This window comes from Oryza glaberrima, chromosome 1 (assembly GCF_000147395.1).
Source record: "Oryza glaberrima chromosome 1, OglaRS2, whole genome shotgun sequence".
Taxonomy (NCBI): domain Eukaryota; kingdom Viridiplantae; phylum Streptophyta; class Magnoliopsida; order Poales; family Poaceae; genus Oryza; species Oryza glaberrima.
In genome coordinates this window covers 7,774,950-7,798,305 of record NC_068326.1, presented here as the reverse complement: position 1 = coordinate 7,798,305, position 23,356 = coordinate 7,774,950, and the positions used below count along the sequence as shown (strand labels likewise).

General features: G+C 43.6%; 2 protein-coding genes across 2 annotated transcripts; one reads left to right on the top strand and one right to left on the bottom strand.

The window, feature by feature from the left end:
- Window positions 1–9,220: 9,220 nt before the first annotated feature.
- LOC127760419 (uncharacterized) lies at window positions 9,221–10,040 on the bottom strand. Its single transcript, XM_052284673.1, has one exon. The coding sequence runs from the start codon at window positions 9,957–9,959 to the stop codon at window positions 9,279–9,281; it is 681 nt and encodes a 226-aa protein (XP_052140633.1). The 5' UTR covers window positions 9,960–10,040; the 3' UTR covers window positions 9,221–9,278.
- A 3,755-nt stretch (window positions 10,041–13,795) lies between these two features.
- Window positions 13,796–17,553, top strand: LOC127760418 (putative pectinesterase/pectinesterase inhibitor 22). The gene is made up of 2 exons (XM_052284671.1): window positions 13,796–14,975; window positions 16,447–17,553. Exons 1-2 carry the CDS (start codon window positions 13,817–13,819, stop codon window positions 17,124–17,126), a joined length of 1,839 nt encoding a protein of 612 aa, XP_052140631.1. The 5' UTR covers window positions 13,796–13,816; the 3' UTR covers window positions 17,127–17,553.
- Window positions 17,554–23,356: the final 5,803 nt, after the last annotated feature.

Below are 23,356 nucleotides of genomic sequence, written 5' to 3'. Positions count from 1 at the left end.
ATTTTGAACCGTTCATGATCCCTGATTTATTCTCTTGACCATATTCTGCACTTCTATGCTTGCTAAGTAATACAAATATATTTATATCCCTGTAGCATGTCAGTTACTCTATAAGACAATTTTTTTTTACATAACTAATTAACATTTTTACTAAACTCTTTTATTTTGACAATCACTCTAAGACGTATGCAATTGCGTCTTACGAAAGCAAGTGACCCTGAGAGCACTGATCTTTGTAAAGATGCACACAGCTTACTGCAGGAGAGGATAACAAAATAGAAGTCTATAAAAATCTATAGAAGGGATCAAATATGCTTGACTGAATGATAGAGATGGAAAAATGAAGAAGTGATGACTGTTGTTTCACAATGTATTCATTTCATCTATCCTATAATTGTAGTGGGGTGTCAATGTGTGATACTTCTAGATTTTTCCAGCTCCATTTTGCCAGCTCCGTGTGTGTTAATGATTCAGAAGTCGTGGAATTGCTTGGAACATGTAATTTATTCTCAACCATTTTTTGTGGAAGTGTGGATGTGCATTGTCTAATATATTGGTATTGAAGTGATTAAATATGATTATTGATGGTTTTGAATTAATATTTTAGATAATATAATATCACTGTACTTTGCCTTAATATCTGACCTAGATCAAAATAAAGCTCAATTGGGTGGATTCTAGGAAACATATTTTTACTACTCCCTCCATTTCACATTATGTGTCTAGATTCATTAACATCTATATGAATGTGGGCAATGCTAGAAAGTCCTATAATATAAAACGGAGGAAATAACGTGTGATTCGTTAACAAAAATGTATTATAACACCGTAGCGTTAGCACGGGCAGATTACTAGTCTACATTAGTGTCATATATGTACTTTTTATACTTTGTATATATATCCTAGTAGGCCGTAGGGGTATTTCCTTGAATGGGGGCATGAACCTATATAAAATCTTCTCGGAAAATATAGGGATTGATACCTTTCTAGTTTGTACAATTAATCACATCTAGGTATATGTAAAACTATTATTCCGCTACTAATCATTGACAAAAATCTTTAAAAAATCAGAAAATCTAGAGAACAGAGTCCCGTAGACACGGGATACTACTAGTAAATATCCAGCACCACTACTCACACCACCTATTTAATCTTATCCTCTCCATAATCTCTTCCCCTTCCCCTCCACTCTCTCTCTCTCTCTCTACCACCCTCATGAGCACGGAGGCAACGACGGCAGTTGGTCATGCAGGGTGGCGCGTCGGGCGTCGAGGAAGCTGCCGTCTCGATCGCCGCCGTTGCTGTTGGTGGAGGTGTAAACTGAGTAGAGGAGGAGATCACGAAGTTGTTCGTGGGGTAGGTGTCCGAGCACATGACGGAGGTGGAGCTGCTCACCACGTTCCAAGATGCAGCCATCGTCAACGAGGTCACCACCATCAAGGACAATGCCCTTTTGTGGTGTAGATATGTAGACCAAGATCTGGGTTCATGACCCTCAAGCTCCTGCCTTGGCTTGTTTTGGGGTTTGATTTAGGTTTTTCTACATGTTATATGGGTGTTTCTACCGCTATGACGACTTTTTCCTGGAATCGATTTCCCTTATTGGTTTTTATTGAGCCCTCTCTTGATAAACATATGATTTTCTAGCATTGAAATTATTTACGTTGATTTTATCTTGAGTTTTCTCTTGATACATGGATATCCTTCTGAGTATCCCAGTGATACTCCAGTAGTATCATGGTACTCTAGTGTATCACGTCGGTGATATCATGATACTTAGGTATCAGGCATGATACCTAACGATATCATAGGTGATACCTACAAGTATCAGGCTTGATATTTGGATACCATGGTCTGGTAACCTGGTACCATGATACTTAGGTATCAGACATGATACCTAACAATATTATAGGTGATACCTACAAGTATCAGGCTTGGTATTTGGGTACAATGGTTTGGTACCCTGGTACCATGATACTCAGGTATCAGGCATGATACCTAATGATATCATAAGTGATACCTACAAGTATCAGGCTTGGTATTTGGGTACCATGGTCTGGTACCCACTCGATACCAAAGTTACCAAAGTCTAGTATCAAGGTATCCGATACCTAGTACCTACCTATAGGTATCATGTCTGGTACCCTAGGTACCTGGTATCAAGTCAAGGAGAGAGGGGACACATGTCATTGCTTTTTGGTCGCCTGACGATGGACCTCCCATTGGCTCTTCTTCATCCTTCCTCTTCTCAATGCCTGCCTCCTTCCTTGCAATTGATGTGGCTGAGCGAGGCAGCAAGATGAGCACCGCTGCTTTATTTGTTTTATGCGTGGTTGCTCAGGTAGGTAGAGAAAACAAAAGGATTTATTAAAGTGTACCATTCTAACGGTATCCCGTACCCTCTAAAAAAATTCATGTCTAATTGGTGTCTTTCAAATGGAGTCTTCCTTCAAATTAATTTGGGCCATCCGTGTTTTGGCTTGTGACCTGATAAATTGTGTCCGTGTTTTGCCGTTACCCAAGTGATGCTGTTGTTTGGGTACATCATCAACAATTTTGTAAGTGCTAAAGGAGACAATGCCATAGGCGGTGAAGATGATTGAAACCATGAGGACGTACAACAGTAGTTGCCTTAATGGAGGCACTGATCTCCTCAAAGAATTTGTCCCTATTTTGCTTCCATTTCTTTTAGTCTCTCCAAAATATACAACAATCAATCTTCTCTTGCGTACACTTGGATTCCATAGACTCTTGGCTACTTATGGTAGATTTGGTGCAAAATAGGTAGTTCTGACACCAGTTCATTAGCAAACCACCTCAATTAGCTCAATCAGCAACAGTTTCAATGTAGCAACAATCTCAATACAAGGAGCAACGGTTTTCTAGTACAATAGTGAAAATTTTTCTTAGATGGAAGATGAAAGGAATATAAGGCTTAGAAGGTGTGAAAGCTTAGACCAGATAGGCCGTGCTTAGGCCTGGTTTAGTTCTCAATTTTTTTTTCAAACTTCCAACTTTTCTATCACATCAAAACTTTCATACACACAAACTTTCAACTTTTTCGTCACATCGTTCCAATTTCAATCAAATTTTCAATTTTGGCGTGAACTAAACACACCCTTAGTTCCCTTCAAACTTCCAAAAATTCCGTCGCATTAAATATTTGGACACATGCATGAAGCATTAAATGTGGACGAAAAAAAATCAATTGCACAGTTTGCATGTAAATTGCAGGACGAATCTTTTGAGCTTAGTTACGCCATGATTTGACAATGTGATGCTACAGTAAACATTTCCTAATGACGGATTAATTAGGCTTAATAAATTAGTCTCGCAGTTTATAGGCGGAATCTGTAATTTGTTTGTTATTAGTCTACGTTTAATACTTCAAATGTGTGTCCGTATACTTCAAAAAATTTTGGGACTATTAGCTAGCTACAAACATATTTTAATGAGATAAAAGATAAGAGAGAAGAGCAGCGGACTGCAGATCTGTAGCCAGCTGCAGCACGGACTCCAAGACGCAATGTGTGTATGACAGTGGGACTATATACTAATAGTATAATAAGCAACTATTGTATGAATTGGCTATTAGATTGGCTATAGATGAATTGGAGTTAGTAGTTGGCTATACTATTAACCTTGCTCTTAAGAAATTCGTAACTTTTTGTTCATCACCTCTTTTTTGTCCGTGTTTTGGTCTGTCAATGCGCTAATTTGGTTGAATCGGAATCGAGTTCAGCAGAGAGATAAAAATTGGGTTCTCCGGAGAGATAAACTCAAGTTCGAGCTCGACACGGGAGCGATTTCCACAGGATTTCCTTAAATTTCTTGAGGGGAAGATAGAGTAGAAGATATAGATCAAAAGTTCTCAACTAATTTGAGATTATCTCCACGAGTTTGGTTGAATTGGACGCGGGATCGGGGTGGCGTCATGTGTTGGCCGGCTCTGGCTCGACTGGAGCTTGAAGAAGCTACTGTAGTGATAGGGAAATAATTTAGACTTCTGCTGGGACTTCTTTTCGTAGGCCCGATTGAAGGAGGACGCAAACTAATAGAAATGAAACAACTGAGAAACAGAGAAGAGATATAAGGGAGGAAATCTGCACTTTTCCATATTCAGCCAAACCTAAAAGAGAGGATTTTGATTCCTTTTTCCAATTAAATAATTGCTGAAGTGATCTTTCATTTTCATGTTTCTAAAACCAGTTGTATCCCATGTGTGTTGGCAGGAAGAAAACAGTTCGGTTTGCTGGTTGATATGGGATTATGATTTGGATTAAATCTAATTCTAATTACAAAGATAGAGCTTATATTTGATAAATCTACATCATTATATTTAAACATGGACCAAAACTTATTCTAGATCCACTATGATCAACGGTGTATATTTTTCTTTCAATTAATGTGTTGATTTCTAAGCCACAAATGTGAATAAATTTTTCTTTATTACTGTAATAAAATAATTTATAAATGTATGGGAAAAAACACACATATATATAGTGCTTCTACATGGAAAGAAAACATATGTTACACTAAGTATAAAAAAAAATGTCATTTAATATTTGGTGTACTTTTATTTTTTCCGTTGCAATGCACGGACATTTTTTTAGCATATACATATATTGTCGACGTTGGATGTCTCGACTACGGTATTTGGACAGTATGGGGATCGTCGGTGCTAGGATATACGCGAGACTGAGGTAAAAGAGATGGAGACAGGGATTTTTATATAGGTTCGGGCCCCTGAGTTGTCAGGTAATAACCCTACATCCTGTTGGCCGAAGCCGGTATTGCTCTTATTCACCATAATCACACCAGTACAATATGTGGGTAGCATATCTAACTGGTGTCGACATGTCGGTCTGAAGGTCTGACTCGTAGTCGACAACAGGGTAGTCTTCCTCCTCGAATCCGTGCCCGACGAGATCAGAGATAACGCTTTCGTATCTCCTGACGGTATCCGGAGACACCGTAGGGGAATAGCCATGCGTATCCTTGAAGTCGATATCCGGCGGCGTGTCTTGGCGTATGTAGGCTTGTATGTTGTGGCTTCTGGTGGGCGTGTGTTGATTGTCATGGGTGTCTTCCATGGTCCTTTCATGGTGGTTGTCTCTCCCCCTGTCCTCCTAGGGGGGCTTGTATTTATACCCATAGGTGTCCCCTTGTCCAAGTAGAACTAGGGAAACCAATATGGATACAATCCGAGTAGTCCTTGTCGTTTCCATGTAGAACTCTGGTTGTCTTTCCTTATCCGGAACTCTCTCGAGGTCAGTTTCCGTATAAGACATGGTATGTGGTGGATCCTGCCGAGATTTAGTCAACTACTATTAGGTATGTGGTGGATCCTGCCGAAATTTAGTCAACTACTATTAGGTATGTGGTATCCATAACCCTGACAGTAGCCCCCGACTTCGATGCAAATGAACGAATTCATATTCACAACCACGCGCAGACATTGGAGTAACTGTTATCGAGCTCATGTGACCGTTCTCGGTGAGTTTAGAGATAACGTTGGACTTCCTTTGTCAGCCTCGTGCGGGCACCGAAAGGGTTTGTCTAAGTAAATCTCTGATGTCGACCGAGAAAGTATAGAGCGTACGACTAAGTCTCACGTCTTGCTGTAATCGAGAATTTGGATTGAAGTCAAGAAATTTTATCTCGGCGGGTACACCATCTCTTCATTCCGTATTCCTTGTCGAGATCCAGCAACCGTTCTCAAGCGATCGAGAAGGCGTAGAATCTGCGACGGAGCCTTGTCGACATTTGTCGTACTCGCCTTAGTCGATCTTGGTGTAGAACCATAGAGACATGGAGTCTTCGGTAATGTCGAATAGAATTTTCCTGAAATCAATACTCAGAAAAGAATATTAGATAGAAATAGCCCCCGAGCGAATGCTCAAAGGGTGACATGTTATAATATGACAGACTAGTGAATTGAATGTACAGACCAGTGTTTTGTATATGAGCGTCTTCTCTCTTACCGACTCCGATCAGTCAGTTTATAGAGTCATACATTCTCCCTAGCCTCCAGCCTTGTCGTCGGAGAATCGTTCTCGGATGTCAAGGCTCTTGGACCTTTGACCTGCCTCGGTTGAACAAGCACTGATCCTAGCCCCCAGCCATGAAGTTGGAAAACTCAATTTCCGATTACACGGCTTGGTTAATACGCACGGTGAGAACTCTTACACGACCAGATCTTACATGGTCTTTCGTCTCTGAAGGATCCGACAAGGCCTTATCGGCTCTAGGCGTCCCCAGCCGAAGATCCCTTAGGTTCCTCAGAGGCCTTGTCAAGACGGCGTAAAGGGGCAGTAGGATAGGTTTCAACGCCAGGTGTCATCTGGGTAAGGGATCTCTGGGTAAAACACTTGGCGATATTGTGTACCTGCTACCAACTTTGTTGAAGTAGAGGTAGTAGGAGAAATCGCTACACCGCTGGTCGAGGACCAGGCAGTAGTCGTAACTCGACCACTAGAAGTGGAAATAGTGGGAGAAACGCTACATCGCTAGTCGAGAACCAGGCAGTAGTCGTAACTCGACCACTTCAAGTGGAAGTAGTGGGAGAAACACTACATCACTAGTCGAGAACCAGGCAGTAGTCGTAACTCGACCACTTAAAGTAGAAGTAGTGGGAGAGACGCTACATCGCTGGTCGAGGACCAGGCAGTAGTCGTAACTCGACCACTAGAAGTGGAGATAGTGAGAGAAACACTACATCGCTGGTCGAGGACCAGGCAGTAGTCGCAACTCGACCACTGAAAGTGAAAGTAGTCGGAGACACGCTACATCGCTGGTCGAGGACCAGGCAGTAGTCGCAACTCGACCACTGAAAGTGAAAGTAGTCGGAGACACGCTACATCACTGGTCGAGGACCAGGCAGTAGTCGCAACTCGACCACTGAAAGTGGAAGTAGTCGGAGAAACGCTACATCACTGGTCGAGGACCAAGCTTAGTCGTAACTCGACCACTAGAAGTGGAAATAGTGGGAGAAACGCTACATTGCTGGTCGAGAACCAGGCAGTAGTCGTAACTCGACCACTAGAAGTGAAAGTAGTGGGAGAAACGCTACATCGCTGGTCGAGGACCAGGCAGTAGTTGTAACTCGACCACTTGAAGCAAATGTACGAGAAATCACTACGATCAACTGGTTGAGAACCGGTGAGTAGGTGTCCCTCGATCATTTGGAGTCGTGGTACGAGGACCGCTATGCTACCGGTCGAAGACCAGTCGTAGCTGTTCCTCAACCATCTGAAGTCATGGTGTGAGGACCACTACGCTGCCGTAGTCGTACCTCGACCATCTGAAGTTAAGATGCGAGAGATTGCTACGTACTGGTGCGAGAACCAGTGAGCGAGCAGAATTATCTCTCGAACACCAATGGAAGTTTATCTCTCGAACACCAATGGAAGTGCTAGAGTTGGTTTATTGCAAGTGTATCTCATGTGGCCAGCATGACTCACGTACCCAACTTATAGCATATCCGGATGTCCGTTCGCAATCATTTCGGGTGATCAAGCCGACAATGTTTGCGAGGAATTATCCGTTAACAACCTTTTCTCGAGTAGTCCAGCCATGGCCGGTGCTATGAGATAGGTCGTCGGTCTTTGTTGGTAGGTTGGGTGCGATAACTCCGTATTTGTCGAGAATGTTCTCGATAATGGAGTGTACTCGACCATAACCTACTCGAGTGCTCAATTGTTCCTGAAATTATTTTCTAGAAGGCAAGACATATAGCAGATAATATCGAGTATGTACTCAAAAACTACGTGGATCTTCTAGTATTATCAGGATATAACGAGCAGATTAAATATCAGGCATTATGTAAACCGTAAACAAGCATGATTTATACATAAGAGAATGGAGTGAGCCCCCAGCGTTAGACCATAGTTGGCCTATCGTCGGAAGTACTCGCACAACGGATATTGTATAAGAAGCATGCTCTAGGTAAATATAATAAATTATAGATCTGACAATGCTGTATGATCTGAATAGGTACGATAAATTGCATATAAAATATTGCGTACCTTTGTAGATATATGCCGGATATATCTACGGAATTAGTAGATCAATTTGAAAAACCAATCTACCAATCACCTTATTGCGTACTCGTTCGACATCATATGATCTGACATTTTTTGGTACGCCGCGGAGCTTGAAGGCTTGGATGATCTCGATAGACCAAGTTGTCAATGACGATGATGGTTCCGATCTGGTCGGAAGATGTATTTCAGTCGGGTTAGATCTCCTCACAGCCGAAGTCGTCGAGTAGCTTGTTGTCGGAGAGTCCATCTCTTAAACCCATCTCGTCGAAATCCTAGAGCACCAAAATCCCCCTACCTGGCGCGCCACTGTCGACGTTTGATGTCTCGACTATGGTATTTGGACAGTATGGGGATCGTCGGTACTAGGATATACGCGAGACTGAGGTAAAAGAGATGGAGACAGGGATTTTTATACAGATTCGGGCCCCTAAATTGTCAGGTAATAACCCTACATCCTGTTGGCCAAAGCCGGTATTGCTCTTATTCAATCACACCAATCACCAGTACAATATGTGGGTAGCCTATCTAACTGTTGTCGACATGTCGGTCTGAAGGTCTGATTCGTAGTCGACAACAGGGTAGTCTTCCTCCTCGAATCCGTGCCCGGCGAGATCAGAGATAGCGCTTTCGTATCTCCTGACGGTATCCGGAGACACCGTAGGGGAATAGCCATGCCTATCCCTGAAGTCGATATCCGGCGGCGTGTCTTGGCGTATGTAGGCTTGTATATTGTGGCTTCTGGTGGGCGTGTGTTGATTGTCACGGGTGTCTTCCATGGTCCTTTCATGGTGGTTGTCTCTCCCCCTGTCCTCCTAGGAGGGTTTGTATTTATACCCATAGATGTCCTCTTGTCCAAGTAGAACTAGGGAAACCAATATGAATACAATTCGAGTAGTCCTTGTCGTTTCCATGTAGAACTCTGGTTGTCTTTCCTTATCCGGAACTCCCTCGAGGTCAGTTTCCGTATAAGACATGGTATGTAATGGATCCTGTCGAGATTTAGTCAACTACTATTAGGTATGTGATATCCATAACCCTGACATATATATATATATATATATATATATATATATATATATATATATATATATATATATATATATATATATATATATATATATATATATATATATATACTGTTATACACATACGTATACGTATATTGGACTGTTGGACTGGAGGGGCGCGCATCAGCCACCCCCCATGGTGAAGCGGCGTCCTGACTCCTGACACTCATTTGGCAGCTACAGCCTGCTGGCGGCCATTCATGTCATGGTCATGGGAACTGGGAGCAGGTGGGCAGAACCAGAAGCGGAGCCTGTCGAGGCGGCGGTACTTGATGCCGACGGTGAGCACGGCCATGACGGCGCCCCAGATCACCACGTCCATGGCGAGCGGCGTCCGCGACTGCGACGTGATGAACGTGAGCACGAGGCTGGAGTAGGACACCAGGAACGGCCACTGCACGGCGCGCGACCTCGACTGCACGCCGGTGAGCAGCCCCAGCGTGAGCAGCATCGAGCTCCCGAACCCGGCCCAGCTCGCCGCCATGAACAGCCAGTACCGCCGCCGGTTCTTGTCCCGCATGATCGGGTCGCCGGCGGCGTGGCTCCCGTCGGCGGCGTCGTCCTGCCAGTACCCGCCCGGGACGTTCGTCCCCAGCTGGTACGTCAGCGCCGTGATCAGCGTCGCCACCACCAGCAGCGTGTCGTTCTTGTTCGCCTCGAACCCCGGCGCGTGACTGCGGCGCCCGCCGCCGTTCTCCCGCCGCCGGTTGTCACCCAGCTCAGCGTCGTCGACACCGTTCTTCTGCCGGCTGGTCTCACCCAGCTCAGCGTCGTCGACACCGTTTTGCCGGCTGTTGTCACCCAGCTCGCCGCCGGCGCGGCCGTCCTCAACTGCACCGGTGTCCATCTTACCTAACCACTCTTAAGCCTATGTCAAAGTGCAAAACTTAGATCAGAGAAAGAACAGTAAAATTCTAGCAGGAATTTGATGAAGCCAATGCTTCGCAAGAATCACAAAGCCTGTGTTCTTGTTGTGTCAAACATGCTATGCATACGCACACAAAAACACACATTTATACTGGAAATTTTCTTAGTTAGGCTCTGTTTAGTTCCCACACAAAAATTTACACCCTATCACATCAAACGTTTGAATACCTATACGAAGTATTAAATATAGGCTAAAAAAATAACTAATTGCACAGATTGCGACTAATATGCGAGATGAATCTTTTAAGCCTAATTGCTCCATGATTTGACAATGTTGTGCTACAGTAAATATTTACTAATGACGGAGTAATTAGGCTTAATAAATTTGTCTCGCTGTTTGCTGACGGATTCTGTAATTAGTTTTTCTATTAGTGCCCGAACACCCCATACGACACCATATATAATACCCGATGTGACACGCCAAAACTTTACACCCCTGATTAAAACACCCCCTTAATTACTTTGCTTATCTCTAACAATCATTGAGAGGTAATTTCTCAGAAGCAGATGGGAAGCACAAGGAGTGGCTCGTTTAGGGCCTGTTTAGTTCACTAAAAGAAAATTTCTGGGTGTCACATCGGATGTTTGTCCAGATATCGGAAGAAGTTTTCAGACATAAATGAAAAAACTAATTTCAGAACTCTCCTGTAAACCGCAAGACAAATCTTTTGAGCCTAATTAATCCAGCATTAGTACATGTGGGTTATTATTGTACTAGCACTTATAGCTAATCATGGACTAATTAGGCTTAAAAGATTCGTCTCGCGATTTCCCCCCTAATTGTATAATTAGTTTTTTAATATATATTTAATGCTCCATACATATGTCTAAAGATTGGATGTGATGTTTTTGGAAAAAAAATTTGGAACTGGCCTTACTTGTCCGAGAGCTGCAACTCTTGTCGGGCGAGGACTTCTATGCTCTAACTAGTCAGTCGTCATCAAGTTGCCGTGGAATTTATGCAGTTAGAAGTTAGAACAAACAGAAGCTGATGTAGTGGATATCTTATTCAAAACCTAAATCAACGCATCCCCTCTCCCCCATTTCACACCTCGGAATCCCTCTGATTATCTTAGTCAATTCAAAATAATCTGAACTTGGCTTTCCTTATCTGACAGAGAATTCAGGAATATCCAACTTGTCATCACAGCTTATCTCATCTTATGTACAACTGTAACCTCCGTTGTATAATATATGACGAAGTTGAATTTTCTCTTAAACCATTGCTGAAGCTGTCTCTGGTGAGCAACTTTTGAAGCATATCTCATTTCATCACGATTAATGGCTAAGATTGCATCGATCATGCCATGGGATCCTGGTGGCTGCTGCTTCCTCAAGTTATTAGCTATATCAACTTTGTGGGCAAGCTACATTTTCCAGGCCATCGGATTGTTGTTGGACAGTTGAGTGATAGTTCTATCCTTCACAAGCCAAACATTTCGATTTGCTTGAGCTGTCTTTTGGGATGCTCGCTCTGTTGGCAAGCTGAGAAATGAAGTCCACATTTCTAAAGCTTTATGACAGATAGAGGGTTTGTAATGTCAAAAGTTCACTTGCCGTAAACTTATAGACAAGTCGAATTTGAAGGAGAGATTTGAACGAGAGGAGATTGAATTTGTAGGAGAGGGGGATTCTCAGGAGTTATTGGGTTTAGGGATGGCAATAGGTTAGGTCAGGCACGAGCATAGCAAATCCATGCTTGGCTTGAGACTCACGTGCCCGTGTCCGACCCACGCCTGCGAAGTCTCTTGGGCAAAACCCCATGCCCGTTGGGCACGGACATGCCCAACAGATACCCATTGGGTATCACAGTAAATATCTTAACCCCATGCCCGTGCATTGCCGTGTCGCCAGCCGCCGCCTGCTCCCATGCGCCGCCACCTGTGCCCTGGCGCCGCCGCGTCGCCAGCCACAGCAGTGCCGCTAGCCGTCGCCTTCGCCCGTGCGCCATCACATCGACGCCTGCGCTCGTGCACCGCTGCGTCACGCCGCCAATAGCCTCCCGCTTCCTTCCCGTGTTCCACCGTCGCCGTGTGAAGACACTGGAGAAGAGTAGAAGACTGAGAGAGTGAGAGGTGGCAGTGGGGAGGAGGATAAGGTTAGGGGCTTGGGGATTTTCAGGCTAGGGTTTTATTGAGTGAATATATATTGATGCTGTATACAAATAGGTCAAATGAGCTATTGGGCCATAAGAGAAAGGTTAAACTATTGAAGGTCTCAAGGATATACATGGACTAAAAAAAATTAATTTTTGGCTCAAGCTGTCAAGCATGGGTTACCCGCGAGTGAAGTATAAAACCCGTATGCTTCTAATAAATTCGCAGGTATCGGGTGGGATGTGCCCAATGATAAAAATAGGTACCCACTCCCAAACCCATTGGGTCGAGTATCATGAATTCGCGAACCTAATTGGATTGCACTTTGCACCCTTGGCTGTTCGGAACTGCGAAGGTCACATTGGTGTGTTTCAAACGGAGTCGCTTTTCGAATTAATTTTGCCCGTCCGTGCTTGGGCTCGTGACCTGAGAAATTGTGTCCAATGGGCTGCCGCCCACGCTCTTCGCCAGCTTGGTCCATGGGCTCTCTCTCTCTCTCTCTCTCTCTCTCTCTCTCTCTCTCTCTCTCATTCATCCTGGAGGGATGGCACTAATTCGATCAAGCCAATCTATGTAACCGCATAAACCCATTTGCATAACCACTCGGAATCGATGGACTCACTGGGGGGGCAGGCAGTGTGTGTGATGATGCGAATCCAGGAGGAGCCTGCAGCGGCAAGCAATGCAAAAACGAAGCGAATAACCAACCTTGAGTGTCCGTGCTGCTGCCACCGCCCACTGAAGTGGCTGCTCGTCTCTACGGAGTAGGAGTATGTGGGATGTGGCCTACTCCTATGGTTTTTTTGGTCGGTCCAGCTAGCCTAGCTCATATGCCCTCGTCCACCCATGTAAACCGCGACGGAAGCATGGCACAATCCGGCACACCAACTCGTCGATTCTTCCGGCAAATTCTTGCTTGCGTGAGGCCCGATCGAGCATCGACCGACACTAGCTACCAACATGTCCTAACAACAAACTGTCAGTACACAACAGCAATAGTTAGTGATCGATACTGGTCGCATTGTTATCTTGTACTCTAGAATGTCATGGTCAAATATCAAATATTTGTCCAAAATCGTTCGTTTCGTTTGACCTCTGACGACCTCAGCCGAGTTTTGTGCTATCCATATTTAGTTTTCTTCTTCTTCAGCAGCGAAACAGGTGACAGTCACGCTTTTATTTACAGGAGTATTTTTTACCCGTCCTCTACATCTAATTAGATATATACAGTATTTTTAAATTGGGAACTTAGCCCCTAAAACAACATAATCCGAAATTCACTCTTTTTAAATTAGAACCTTAGCCACTTAAATAATACAATCTAAAATTCACTTATATATAGATTTGAATTCAATATCTTAGGGTGCTACTTAGGTTACTGCAATCACTAGACTTTGCCTGTGACAATAACGCTAGCCGTGCTGCACAATCACATAAAGTTAGTTAAATTAAGCCAATCATTGGGCTCAAATCCATGTCCCTTTCCTCAAAGGCGAAAAGGAGTTGTTGATAAAGGCTTCGATGCTGCACACGACCTTTCTTCTGCAGCAAACTATACCTTGCCTCCATTTGCACCAAGACCAGAGCACGCACGCTTGCCACTCTATATACTGGCACACCTCGCGGCCATGGCGAGACACACTCCTCGCTCGCCAGCAAACTGCTGCTTGCGACCGCGACAATGGCGTCCACCGGCGCGCTGCTTCTGTTGCTCTTGTTTGTGCTTGCGTGCGGCGGCAATGGCGGCGCGGCCGCCGCGGTGTTCTCCGGGTGTTCGTTCGAGAGCCAGGAGGAGGCCGAGGCGTTCGAGGCCGCGCTGCTGCAGCAGGCGTGCTTCAACGTGACGGCGTTCGGTGGAGGCGGAGGTGGAGGTGGGGGCGAGGGCGGCTGCGTGTCGCGGCTCGACACGGCGCGCGGCGGCGCGGGGAGTGGCCCCGTGCCGGTGCTCCGCGCGGCGGTCCGGGACACGCTCGGCGAGGCGGTGGGCGCCGTGGCGGCCGTGGCGGGGCTCGCGTCGCTGTCCAACCACCCGCGGGAGGAGATGGCCGTGCGCGACTGCGTCGAGCTGGTGGGGTACTCCGTCGACGAGCTCGGGTGGGCGCTCGACGCCATGGCCGACCCCGACGGCGGCGTCGCAGCGGCGGAGGAGGAGGAGGATGAGACGGAGCCGGAGACGAGGCGCCGCCGCCGCCGCGGCGCGCGCGCCGAGGACGACATCCACGCCTGGCTCAGCGCGGCGATGGGCAACCAGGGCACCTGCCTCGACGGCTTCCACGGCACCGACGGCCGCCTCCTCCGCCGCGTCGAGTCGGCCGTGACGCAGCTCACTCAGCTCGTCAGCAACCTCCTCGCCATGCACAAGAAGCTCCGCGACATCACGCCGCAGCACCAACACCAACACCACCACCACCCCGGCAACAACAACAACAAGAACGGCACAGCCGACGGCGCCGCCGCCGGCGGGGATGACACCGGCCCGTCGTCGGATCTACCGCCATGGGTGACGGACGTCGTCGACGATGTCGAGGAGGAGGTCACGGCGACGCGCGGGCGAGGGAGGTCGTCGTCATCGGGAAGGAAGGCGATGCGCGTGGACGTGGTGGTGGCGCAGGACGGGAGCGGGCGGTGGCGGACGGTGAGCGAGGCGGTGGCGCGGGCGCCGAGCCACAGCAGGAGGAGGTACGTGATCTACGTGAAGCGAGGGGTGTACGAGGAGAACGTGGAGGTGAGGAAGAAGAAGACGAACATCGTCATCGTCGGCGAGGGGATGGGGGAGACGGTCATCACCGGCAGCCGGAGCATGGCCGCCGGCTGGACCACCTTCCGGAGCGCCACGTTTGGTAAATTCTAGTGCACCGCAGTGATTTAATTTGTCTTTTTGCTAATTACTCCTACTTTTGCTACTCATTTTGGTTACATACTCGTTACTTCGTTAGTATTCATATACGAATACCAGCTGCGTTGCTGCAGAAAATTAAGATGCATATACTATATACAAATAAATATAATTTAATTAAAAACTAAAACAATTTGATACAATTGAGCTAAAAATAATTGAGATTGTAGATTTTTTTTAGAGAAGAAAAAAGAGACAATTTAGACTATAGATCTATCATCCAAAGGCTAGAAATAATTTAAGTGATGTGGTTTAATAAGAGAAGAGAGAAATATCATTAACTACACTTAGTGAAATGAACTATATGAGTATATAGGATTAGACCAACATGACCGCCAAATATATAGTTTTGAAAGGCTGCATATATCCAGTTGGATATAGAGGCTGGGTAAAAAAATATCATTCTCTAAAAAAATAAAAATATAGTTTTGAAATTATTTTTGTTATTTAAACATGTTTGCAAAACATATAGCCAAATACCTATGAATGTATATCAACCAAAAGTCATTGATTCGAGAGTATTGTATAGAACCATGATATTTGTGGTCTCAAGGTTTTACTAAACCCTTCACTTTTAGCAAGAAAATACGGAGTTCTCTAAAAAAATTAGTGATAAGGAACATCCTTTATACTCTAGAACAATCATAAAAGCGATCATACGTGCATGTATAGCAGCTTATACCTTTCCAGCCTATTATCTACTCCTATAGATCGAACCGACCGACCACAATCGTGACCGCATGCAAAAGTGCGCGGCGGCACCCAGTAAATTAGCCGCACACGAACCATTATGACAGCAAGATTCACGTGTGCTTTGCTTGCATCAAGCCCTCATCTAGGCTGGCAGATAAACCGGCTCGTGCATATGCATGCGCGCTAAGAAAAGAATATCCTTAGATGTCCTTTTGCAAAAAGTTTTCCATCCTCCACATATCTAGGGTTTGTTTGTTCGGTTTATTCCGGACTATTGACTATTATGATGTAGTAGAATTAATTATTCCCCTTTCAAACCCCCTCTAATTCATGCTATTTAGGGATTAACCGAGCAATGCCTTAGAGTTGATGTTGTACTTAAATTTAAACCGCGGCACAATGGAATCAAAACATAAATTTGAATGAGATTTTAAGTGGAGTTAAATTTGTACTTCATCCGTTTAAGTTATTTGACCTTTTCTTAGTCAAACTTTTTTTTAGATTTGATCAAGTTTGCAGAAAATATAATAACATTTTTAATACAAAATAAACATATTATCAGAATATATCCAATGTTAAATTTAATTAAACTAATTTGGTATTATAGATGTTATTGTTTTTTCTTATAAAATTGATCGAACCTAAATTTTGACTAACTCAAATATTTTATAATATAAAACGGATGGAGTAACTAAATTTGGTTTGTGTGTGCGTGCGTGCAGCGGTGTCGGGGGCGGGGTTCATCGCACGGGACATGACGATTCGGAACACGGCGGGGCCGGCGGCACACCAGGCGGTGGCACTACGCGTCGACTCCGATCGCTCCGCCTTCTTCCGCATCGCCGTCGAGGGCCACCAGGACACGCTCTACGCGCACTCCCTCCGCCAGTTCTACCGCGACTGCCGCGTCTCCGGCACCGTCGACTTCATCTTCGGCAACGGCATCGCCGTCATCCAGCGCACCACCATCTCTACCCTCCCGCCCGCCGCCGGCCAGAACGCCGGCAGCGTCACGGCGCAGGGTCGGAGGGACCCCAACCAGAACACCGGCTTCGCCCTCCATGCTTGCGTCGTGGAGGCCAAGTACCCGACCTACCTCGGACGCCCGTGGAAGCCCTTCTCCCGGGTGGTCGTCATGGAGTCCTACCTCGGCGCAGGTGTCCAGCCGCGCGGATGGCTGGAGTGGGACGGCGACGGCGGCGAGCTCGCCACGCTGTTCTATGGGGAGTACCGCAACTACGGGCCTGGCGCCAACATCGGCGGCCGGGTGCGGTGGCCCGGATACCACGTGATCATGGACGCCGCCGTCGCTGCGCGCTTCACCGTGCGGCGGTTCATCGACGGCCTCGCTTGGCTACCCTCCACCGGCGTCACCTTCACCGCTGACCTCAACAGGAAATGACGACGCATACACGGATGCAGATGCTCTGATTGAACTTCCCCCTGATAGGTGGGCCCGCGAGCGGTGGGGCCCACATATCAGTCACCACGTTCCTCTGACTTGGTTTGGTTAATTATAAATTGGATATATACCACATACACACACAAAATCAGTTATTCATTTGGTTTGGATAATTATAAATTGGATATATACCAGAAAGAATATGTTTTTTAATTAAGTATATACTAAGCTAGTTATACGCATAGCTCATATATATGGATTCATGTAATTGATGAACAATAGATATATATACAAGTTTCATGTGAACATCCTCCAAACAAAAATTTCTGGGAGTACTTTTTTAGGTCTATATTAAAAAACTTCCGTAAATTTTGTTGGTGAAAACGTTTAAATGTAACTACAATGTAATTTATAGTGTATAGTTTGATCCTTGCCCTCGCTCGATCCTGTCAATTTTTATTCACCCACCCTAGCATAAATCTTCAACATCTGACGGTTAGAAAATCGCAAGTTTTTTTAAGAAAATCACCATTTTTTTAAACAAATCCTTATTTTTTTCTAGAGATTTTGGAAATGTATTAGAACTTGAGAAAAGTGGTTGCAAAATCATTTGGTCAAAGGAGGCAAGGCCCAAGAAAAGTCTAAGGCCCAGGAAAAGTCCAAGGCCCAAGGACTGCCCTGACCCTGACACGCGCCAAGCTGTTCCTCCACTTTCCACGATTCTTCGTCGTCTTCTCTTCTTCTCCCTCTCCGCCTTCAAAAGCGACGCTCTCCACCTGCGTCCTCGTCATCCTCCCCTAGACAGACAAACTCCAGCTCCTCCTCCTCCGCGCTCGAGATCCCGCCTCCGCCTCCCCCAGTCGCCGGCGAGCAACTCCGGTGAAGCGCGACCTACGGATTAAGGTGCGCCCTCCCCCTCCTCCTCCTCCTCTCGCTACCGAGCAAGTGGTCACGGATCTTGGAATTGGATTGGATTGGATTGTTCACGGATCGGGGGATCTCATCTCCCCCTTGTCCCCGGTTGGATCCAACTCCTCCTCCTGTTGTTGTTGGTGGTGGTGGTGGTGATGTGAGGGGCTTCGCTGCAAGCATAGGTAGATCTCCCCACCTTTGCTGTTTGTTTGCTCGCTCCCCGGGTCGTCGTCGCCTCGCGCGGACCCGATCTGATCCCGCCTAGAGCCTCGAGGGTGATGGTGGATCATTGGGGGGGGGGGGGGGGAGTGGTGAGAGGATCTGTCTCTGTCTTACGGATTGTGGCGTGGAGCGCTGTTCTCGTGGTCGTATTACGTATTTACGTGTTGCCTTGCTTTGATCCCATGGATTGTTTTGGGTTTAGGGGGGCTTCGCTGAGATTTGGAGCTAGAATTTTGGTAGTGGAATACTTGCTTATGTGCCAAACAGGTTGATTATATACTGTGCCCTCCAAATTCGCTATGAACAGCATTGGGGAATAATGTCTGGTGATTTGAGGCGACATGTTGGTGTAGATTACACTCGTGCGGTGGATTACACCTAAAGAGCAAATGGTCCATATGTTTGTTGCTGCTAGCATGAACTGGAGCAAGATAGAGCTTGCTGTTGTACTTTTACTAGCGAAAACGTTTGCTGTCTGCAAACCTGTTTATCACATAATCACATTGTTACATCCTCCCCCAAGTTATTCTTAATGATTTAGATGTTTTTTTTTTCACATAACATTTAGATTTATCTTTCCTCGTTTTAATCTGTCAGAAGCTTAGTATCGTAATTGGCAAGATGAACTTTGTGTTTAACCCATGAATCTCCCTTGAAATTGTGAGATACTCCCTCCGTTTCATGTTATAAGCCGCTTTGACTTTTTTAAAGTCGAACTTCTTGAAAATTTGACAAAGTTTATAGAAAAATGTAGCAACATTTATAGCACCAAATTAGTTTTATTCAATCCCACATTGAATATATTTTGATAGTTTCTTTGTTTTATGTTGAAAATATTGTTATATTTTTCTATAAATTTAGTCAAAGCGAAAGAAGTTTAACTTAGGAAAAAGTCAAAGTGACTTATAATATGAAACGGCGGTAGTAGTATTTAATATTTGGTCAAAGGAGTCGTGGCTTGTTTGGATTTCTTAGTGTTGCTGTGCTGTTGTCAGTTTAGAGAACGAAGCTCAAGTAAAGGACAAATGAACCACTACAATTTTGGTCCATCTTTACAAGAGTGACTGCTATGCAAGTAATACAAGTGAATCATGTTTACCTAAAGAGCTCTTTTAGGCTTTTGCAGTTCTCCACACTCTGTGTTTACATGTCCACTTTTGCTTCGGTTAAATGTCAGCCTGTCCTTTTACCTTGTTCCTTTGCAATGTCCTTTGTTTACCTTGTTCCTTTCTAAAATGGATATGTTAGACAATAACAAAATGAAACGTCAAGGTTCTCTACTGCAAGCTCCATAGCTTATCACGATGATTAGTGTGCCTTATTGTCTGTTGTATGACACTGGATGCGATTCTGGTACAGATACTTATATGTCAACATACTTTTCCTAATAATTTTGACCAACCGATCTGAATATCTAGTGACATCCTTTATGAATTAGGCATTTCATCAAACTGTTAGAAAGGTGAGCAGTATATTCTTGTCACAGGAAGGTACTACGCCGCTGTTTATTTGTATAACCTGATGTGTCTTAGGAAATCAGTTGTTAATATAATCTTTATGCAGTTGATTACAAATGAATCAAATTCTTTCTTTTGTGTTTATGATGTTCAGCGAAAATCATGGTATTCTTTCTATGTAATCTTGTAAGAATTCTCTATTCTGATTATAGTCTTTTTTATTGGCATTATCAGAAGTGCACCATGGCCAAGGTCAAGCCAAAGGCACTGCTGGCACAAAGCAAGCAGAAGAAGAGCCCCACTCAAATTGGCGCAACTACAATAATCACCTACATCGTCCTGGGAGCCCTTGTCGTCTCTTCCGTTTACTATGCTCTCAAATATTGGCAGAACAGAGGACCAGCAGCAGCAGAAGGCATTGTGGGCAACTAAGGCAGCTGTGTAAAATGTTGTTGTATCATCTTGTTGGGTAATTTTGGTTGTTACAGTTCAGTAAATGAAACATAGACAGAAGGCCTCATGTTGAAGCTTTAGTTTTATCTCCTGGTAAATTGCATTAATATTTATTTGATATGTCGTTCTTCGACATGGATGACTCTGTTGGGCCGATCTTGTTAAGAGTGACATACATGACAGTTGCAGCTGTGAAAGTTGCATGTGATGCCATCAAAACGCTGATTAAGAAGCTTTGGTAAAACGTTTTCCCATCTATGACATGCCATTATCTTCTACTTCAATAGAATGTCATATCAGCTATTACTTTGCTTTCTCTCAGATACGTATTGTGGTGTTAGAATATCATATCAGCTATTACTTTGCTTTCTCACATTCGTATTGTGGTGTTATAGTTTGGTATTAAGTCAACCTCTCTAATTTGACCAAATTTATAAAAGAATGCAGTGGCACCTACATCATCAAATTATTTTCCTTAAAATCTAACATGAAATATGTCTTGATAATGTATTTATTGGTAGTGTAAACCATGATTATTTTTTATGAGCAAATTTGACAAAACCACAATTAATATGGATCAAGTTGCATAACGATAAAGATTTTGACGCAGGCAGCCTATAGGTTTTATGGTCAGAACATTTCACAAAAACGTACTGTTGATCTCTCTAAGGCTATGTTTGGCATTCCATGTTGAAAAAAAATCCTCCCGACGTATCAAACATAACGGTTTATTAATGCATGATCAATTAAGTATTAGCTAAAATACCTTAAAAATTGGTTATTATGATTTTTAAAACAACTTTGCTATAGACTTTATTTTAAGAAGTACCATTCGAAAAGCGTACGTGCGACAAACGAGAGAGTAAAAATTGGGAAAAGGGATATAGAACTTAGCCTAACTCAATATTGTAGCAAAATAATAATTAATGAACTTAGTTGCTACTACAACTTATGTATGATGGATTAGAGGACTTATAACATTTTGGATATAAGTTTAAAACTCATACAATTGAAGAAAAATTTATTAACAGCATGATTTTATAAAACTGTAGGACTCCATAATATCGTAGGCCGAAACCTCTCTGATTTTATGTAACATGAACCATAATGAGTTAGGGTTGTGTTTAGATCCAAAGTTTGGATCCAAACTTCAGTCCTTTTCCATCACATCAACCTGTCATACACACACAACTTTTCAGTCACATCATCTTCAATTTCAACCAAAATCCAAACTTTGGATCCAACTAAACACAGCCTAGGTTTTATAAATATCTTTTTTGTAAACTTGATCCAAGTTTAAGAGCTTCAACTTAGAAAAAAAAACACCTTACAACTTAGAACGGATGAAGTATTAATAGTTTACAAGTGATAGAAAGACATTCAGATCTCAGTATACCTTATTAACATCTCATCAGGATAATTGATAGTCTTTGCTTGTTCCAACAGCACATCATAATTCAAGGTGATTTTAAATTTTAAGGTTTGGGTTTTTAAAAAGCTCTTTAATTTATTTGTCATCTTAAAAAATCATGAAACAAGAGATATAGGCAAAGAAATAAAATAAAGGGATGATGAAAACCCATAAATGTTATTCCTAAAACTTTAAATCAGCTTCCGGCTAGTATAATCCAATGCTGAAGCATGAACCACCTATGCTAAAGCATGGGAATTTAGTACTAGTGGCTACCAGTGGTCCAGCGTGCCCAAAGCCCTGATTTTTTTTTTCACTTTGTTGGTTTAGTGTAATCATTTCAGAACGAACCAAAATGCACGAACAGGGCAGTGCAGAGTGGCCCCTCATCCAAAAGGAGGCACCCCATTCGGGTTTTGCCATTTGTGTAGTCTCCCTAGTCTCGTGCGATCAATCATTGACATATCCTGTCTCGTGATCTTTTAAACTAGCCACTCTAACAGTACAGCCAACTATTAACTCTATCTATTATTGTATCGTCCATATCTGATCTAATAATCTACTTGTACAATAGCTAATTATATATTCAAACTATACCTTTATTGCTTGGCCCCGCTCCGCTCTATCGTATTTTTTTAGCTCGCGTGCTACAACTGGCTATAAATATGTAGCTCGATTTTCTTTTCTATTTTAACTCAGACACGAATTTAAGATAATGGCTTCTATAGCTCACCTACGTCACCATATTTATATTGCACTTACTTTAATCACAAACAGATACTACATTGTAGCCGATCTAAAAGGTACAGATCTACTAGCTAGTTATTAATATATATACTCTCCGTCTCAAAAATAACTTAACCTATAGAACATGATTTATCCTAGTAAACGAATTTGGATAAAGGTTTGCTTAGATTCGTCACGTCCTATCCTAGGTTGGGTTATTTCGGGACAAAAAGAATACTATTTCAGCATATGTAGAACTCGACAAAACTTTAACAATATATATTTTTAGACAAAACTGAATATATAATTTTGATGTATTAAGTATAGTTACATATAATGTTTTAGAAAGATATGAACCGTATATACTCCCTCCGTTTCATATTATAAAACGTTTTGATCTCCCCATTACTTGTATTCACTTATTCACTGACACCTGTAAAAAAATACATAGATTAATACAAAATTATTCAAAATCGAAAATGACTTATAAAGTGAAACATATAAAATATGTTCGGGCTTGTGTGAGGTTCAGCTTAAGTATAAGCCAGGCCACAAATATTTTGAATCTCTAGAATTAATTTTAGGGCATTTTCCATTTTTTTAAAAAAAAAATTAGACTTGGCTTTTGGACCGTTGAAAACACAGGCCTAAAAGGTACTAGTATATCTGAAAGTTATTATTATTATTACTTTGGTCATATATCTTTGGTTTATACGCCATAACTTTAGATAATGGTTTTCAAGCATACCTTATCCAGAACAATGACATGTAGTGTAGTATCATTCTGGCCGAGCGAACTTCGTCATGTCCGCACATTTGCGTGGAAATGGCGTGCGTTGGTCTCCGGTCACCGGTTAGAAGTGCCCGCGTGATCGCTACCGCTTGGTAGCCTGCAATGTCCCTTTGCCTGATTGCGACCGTTCTCTCTTCTACTCCTTTTTTTTTTTTCTTTTGAGAACTCTCTTCTACTCCTAACTCCTGTCTACCTTCCTTGCTATAGCTGCTTCCATGTTGCTGCTAGTGATGTTTGGTGCTCCCAACCACTTTCA

Bases quoted from the DNA above. Each gene is read 5' to 3' on its own strand.
- LOC127760419 (XM_052284673.1), bottom strand. From the start codon at position 9,959: ATGGACACCGGTGCAGTTGAGGACGGCCGCGCCGGCGGCGAGCTGGGT.
- LOC127760418 (XM_052284671.1), top strand. From the start codon at position 13,817: ATGGCGTCCACCGGCGCGCTGCTTCTGTTGCTCTTGTTTGTGCTTGCG. The intron at 14,976-16,446 runs GTAAATTCTAGT...GCGTGCGTGCAG, and splicing joins CTTCCGGAGCGCCACGTTTG to CGGTGTCGGGGGCGGGGTTC.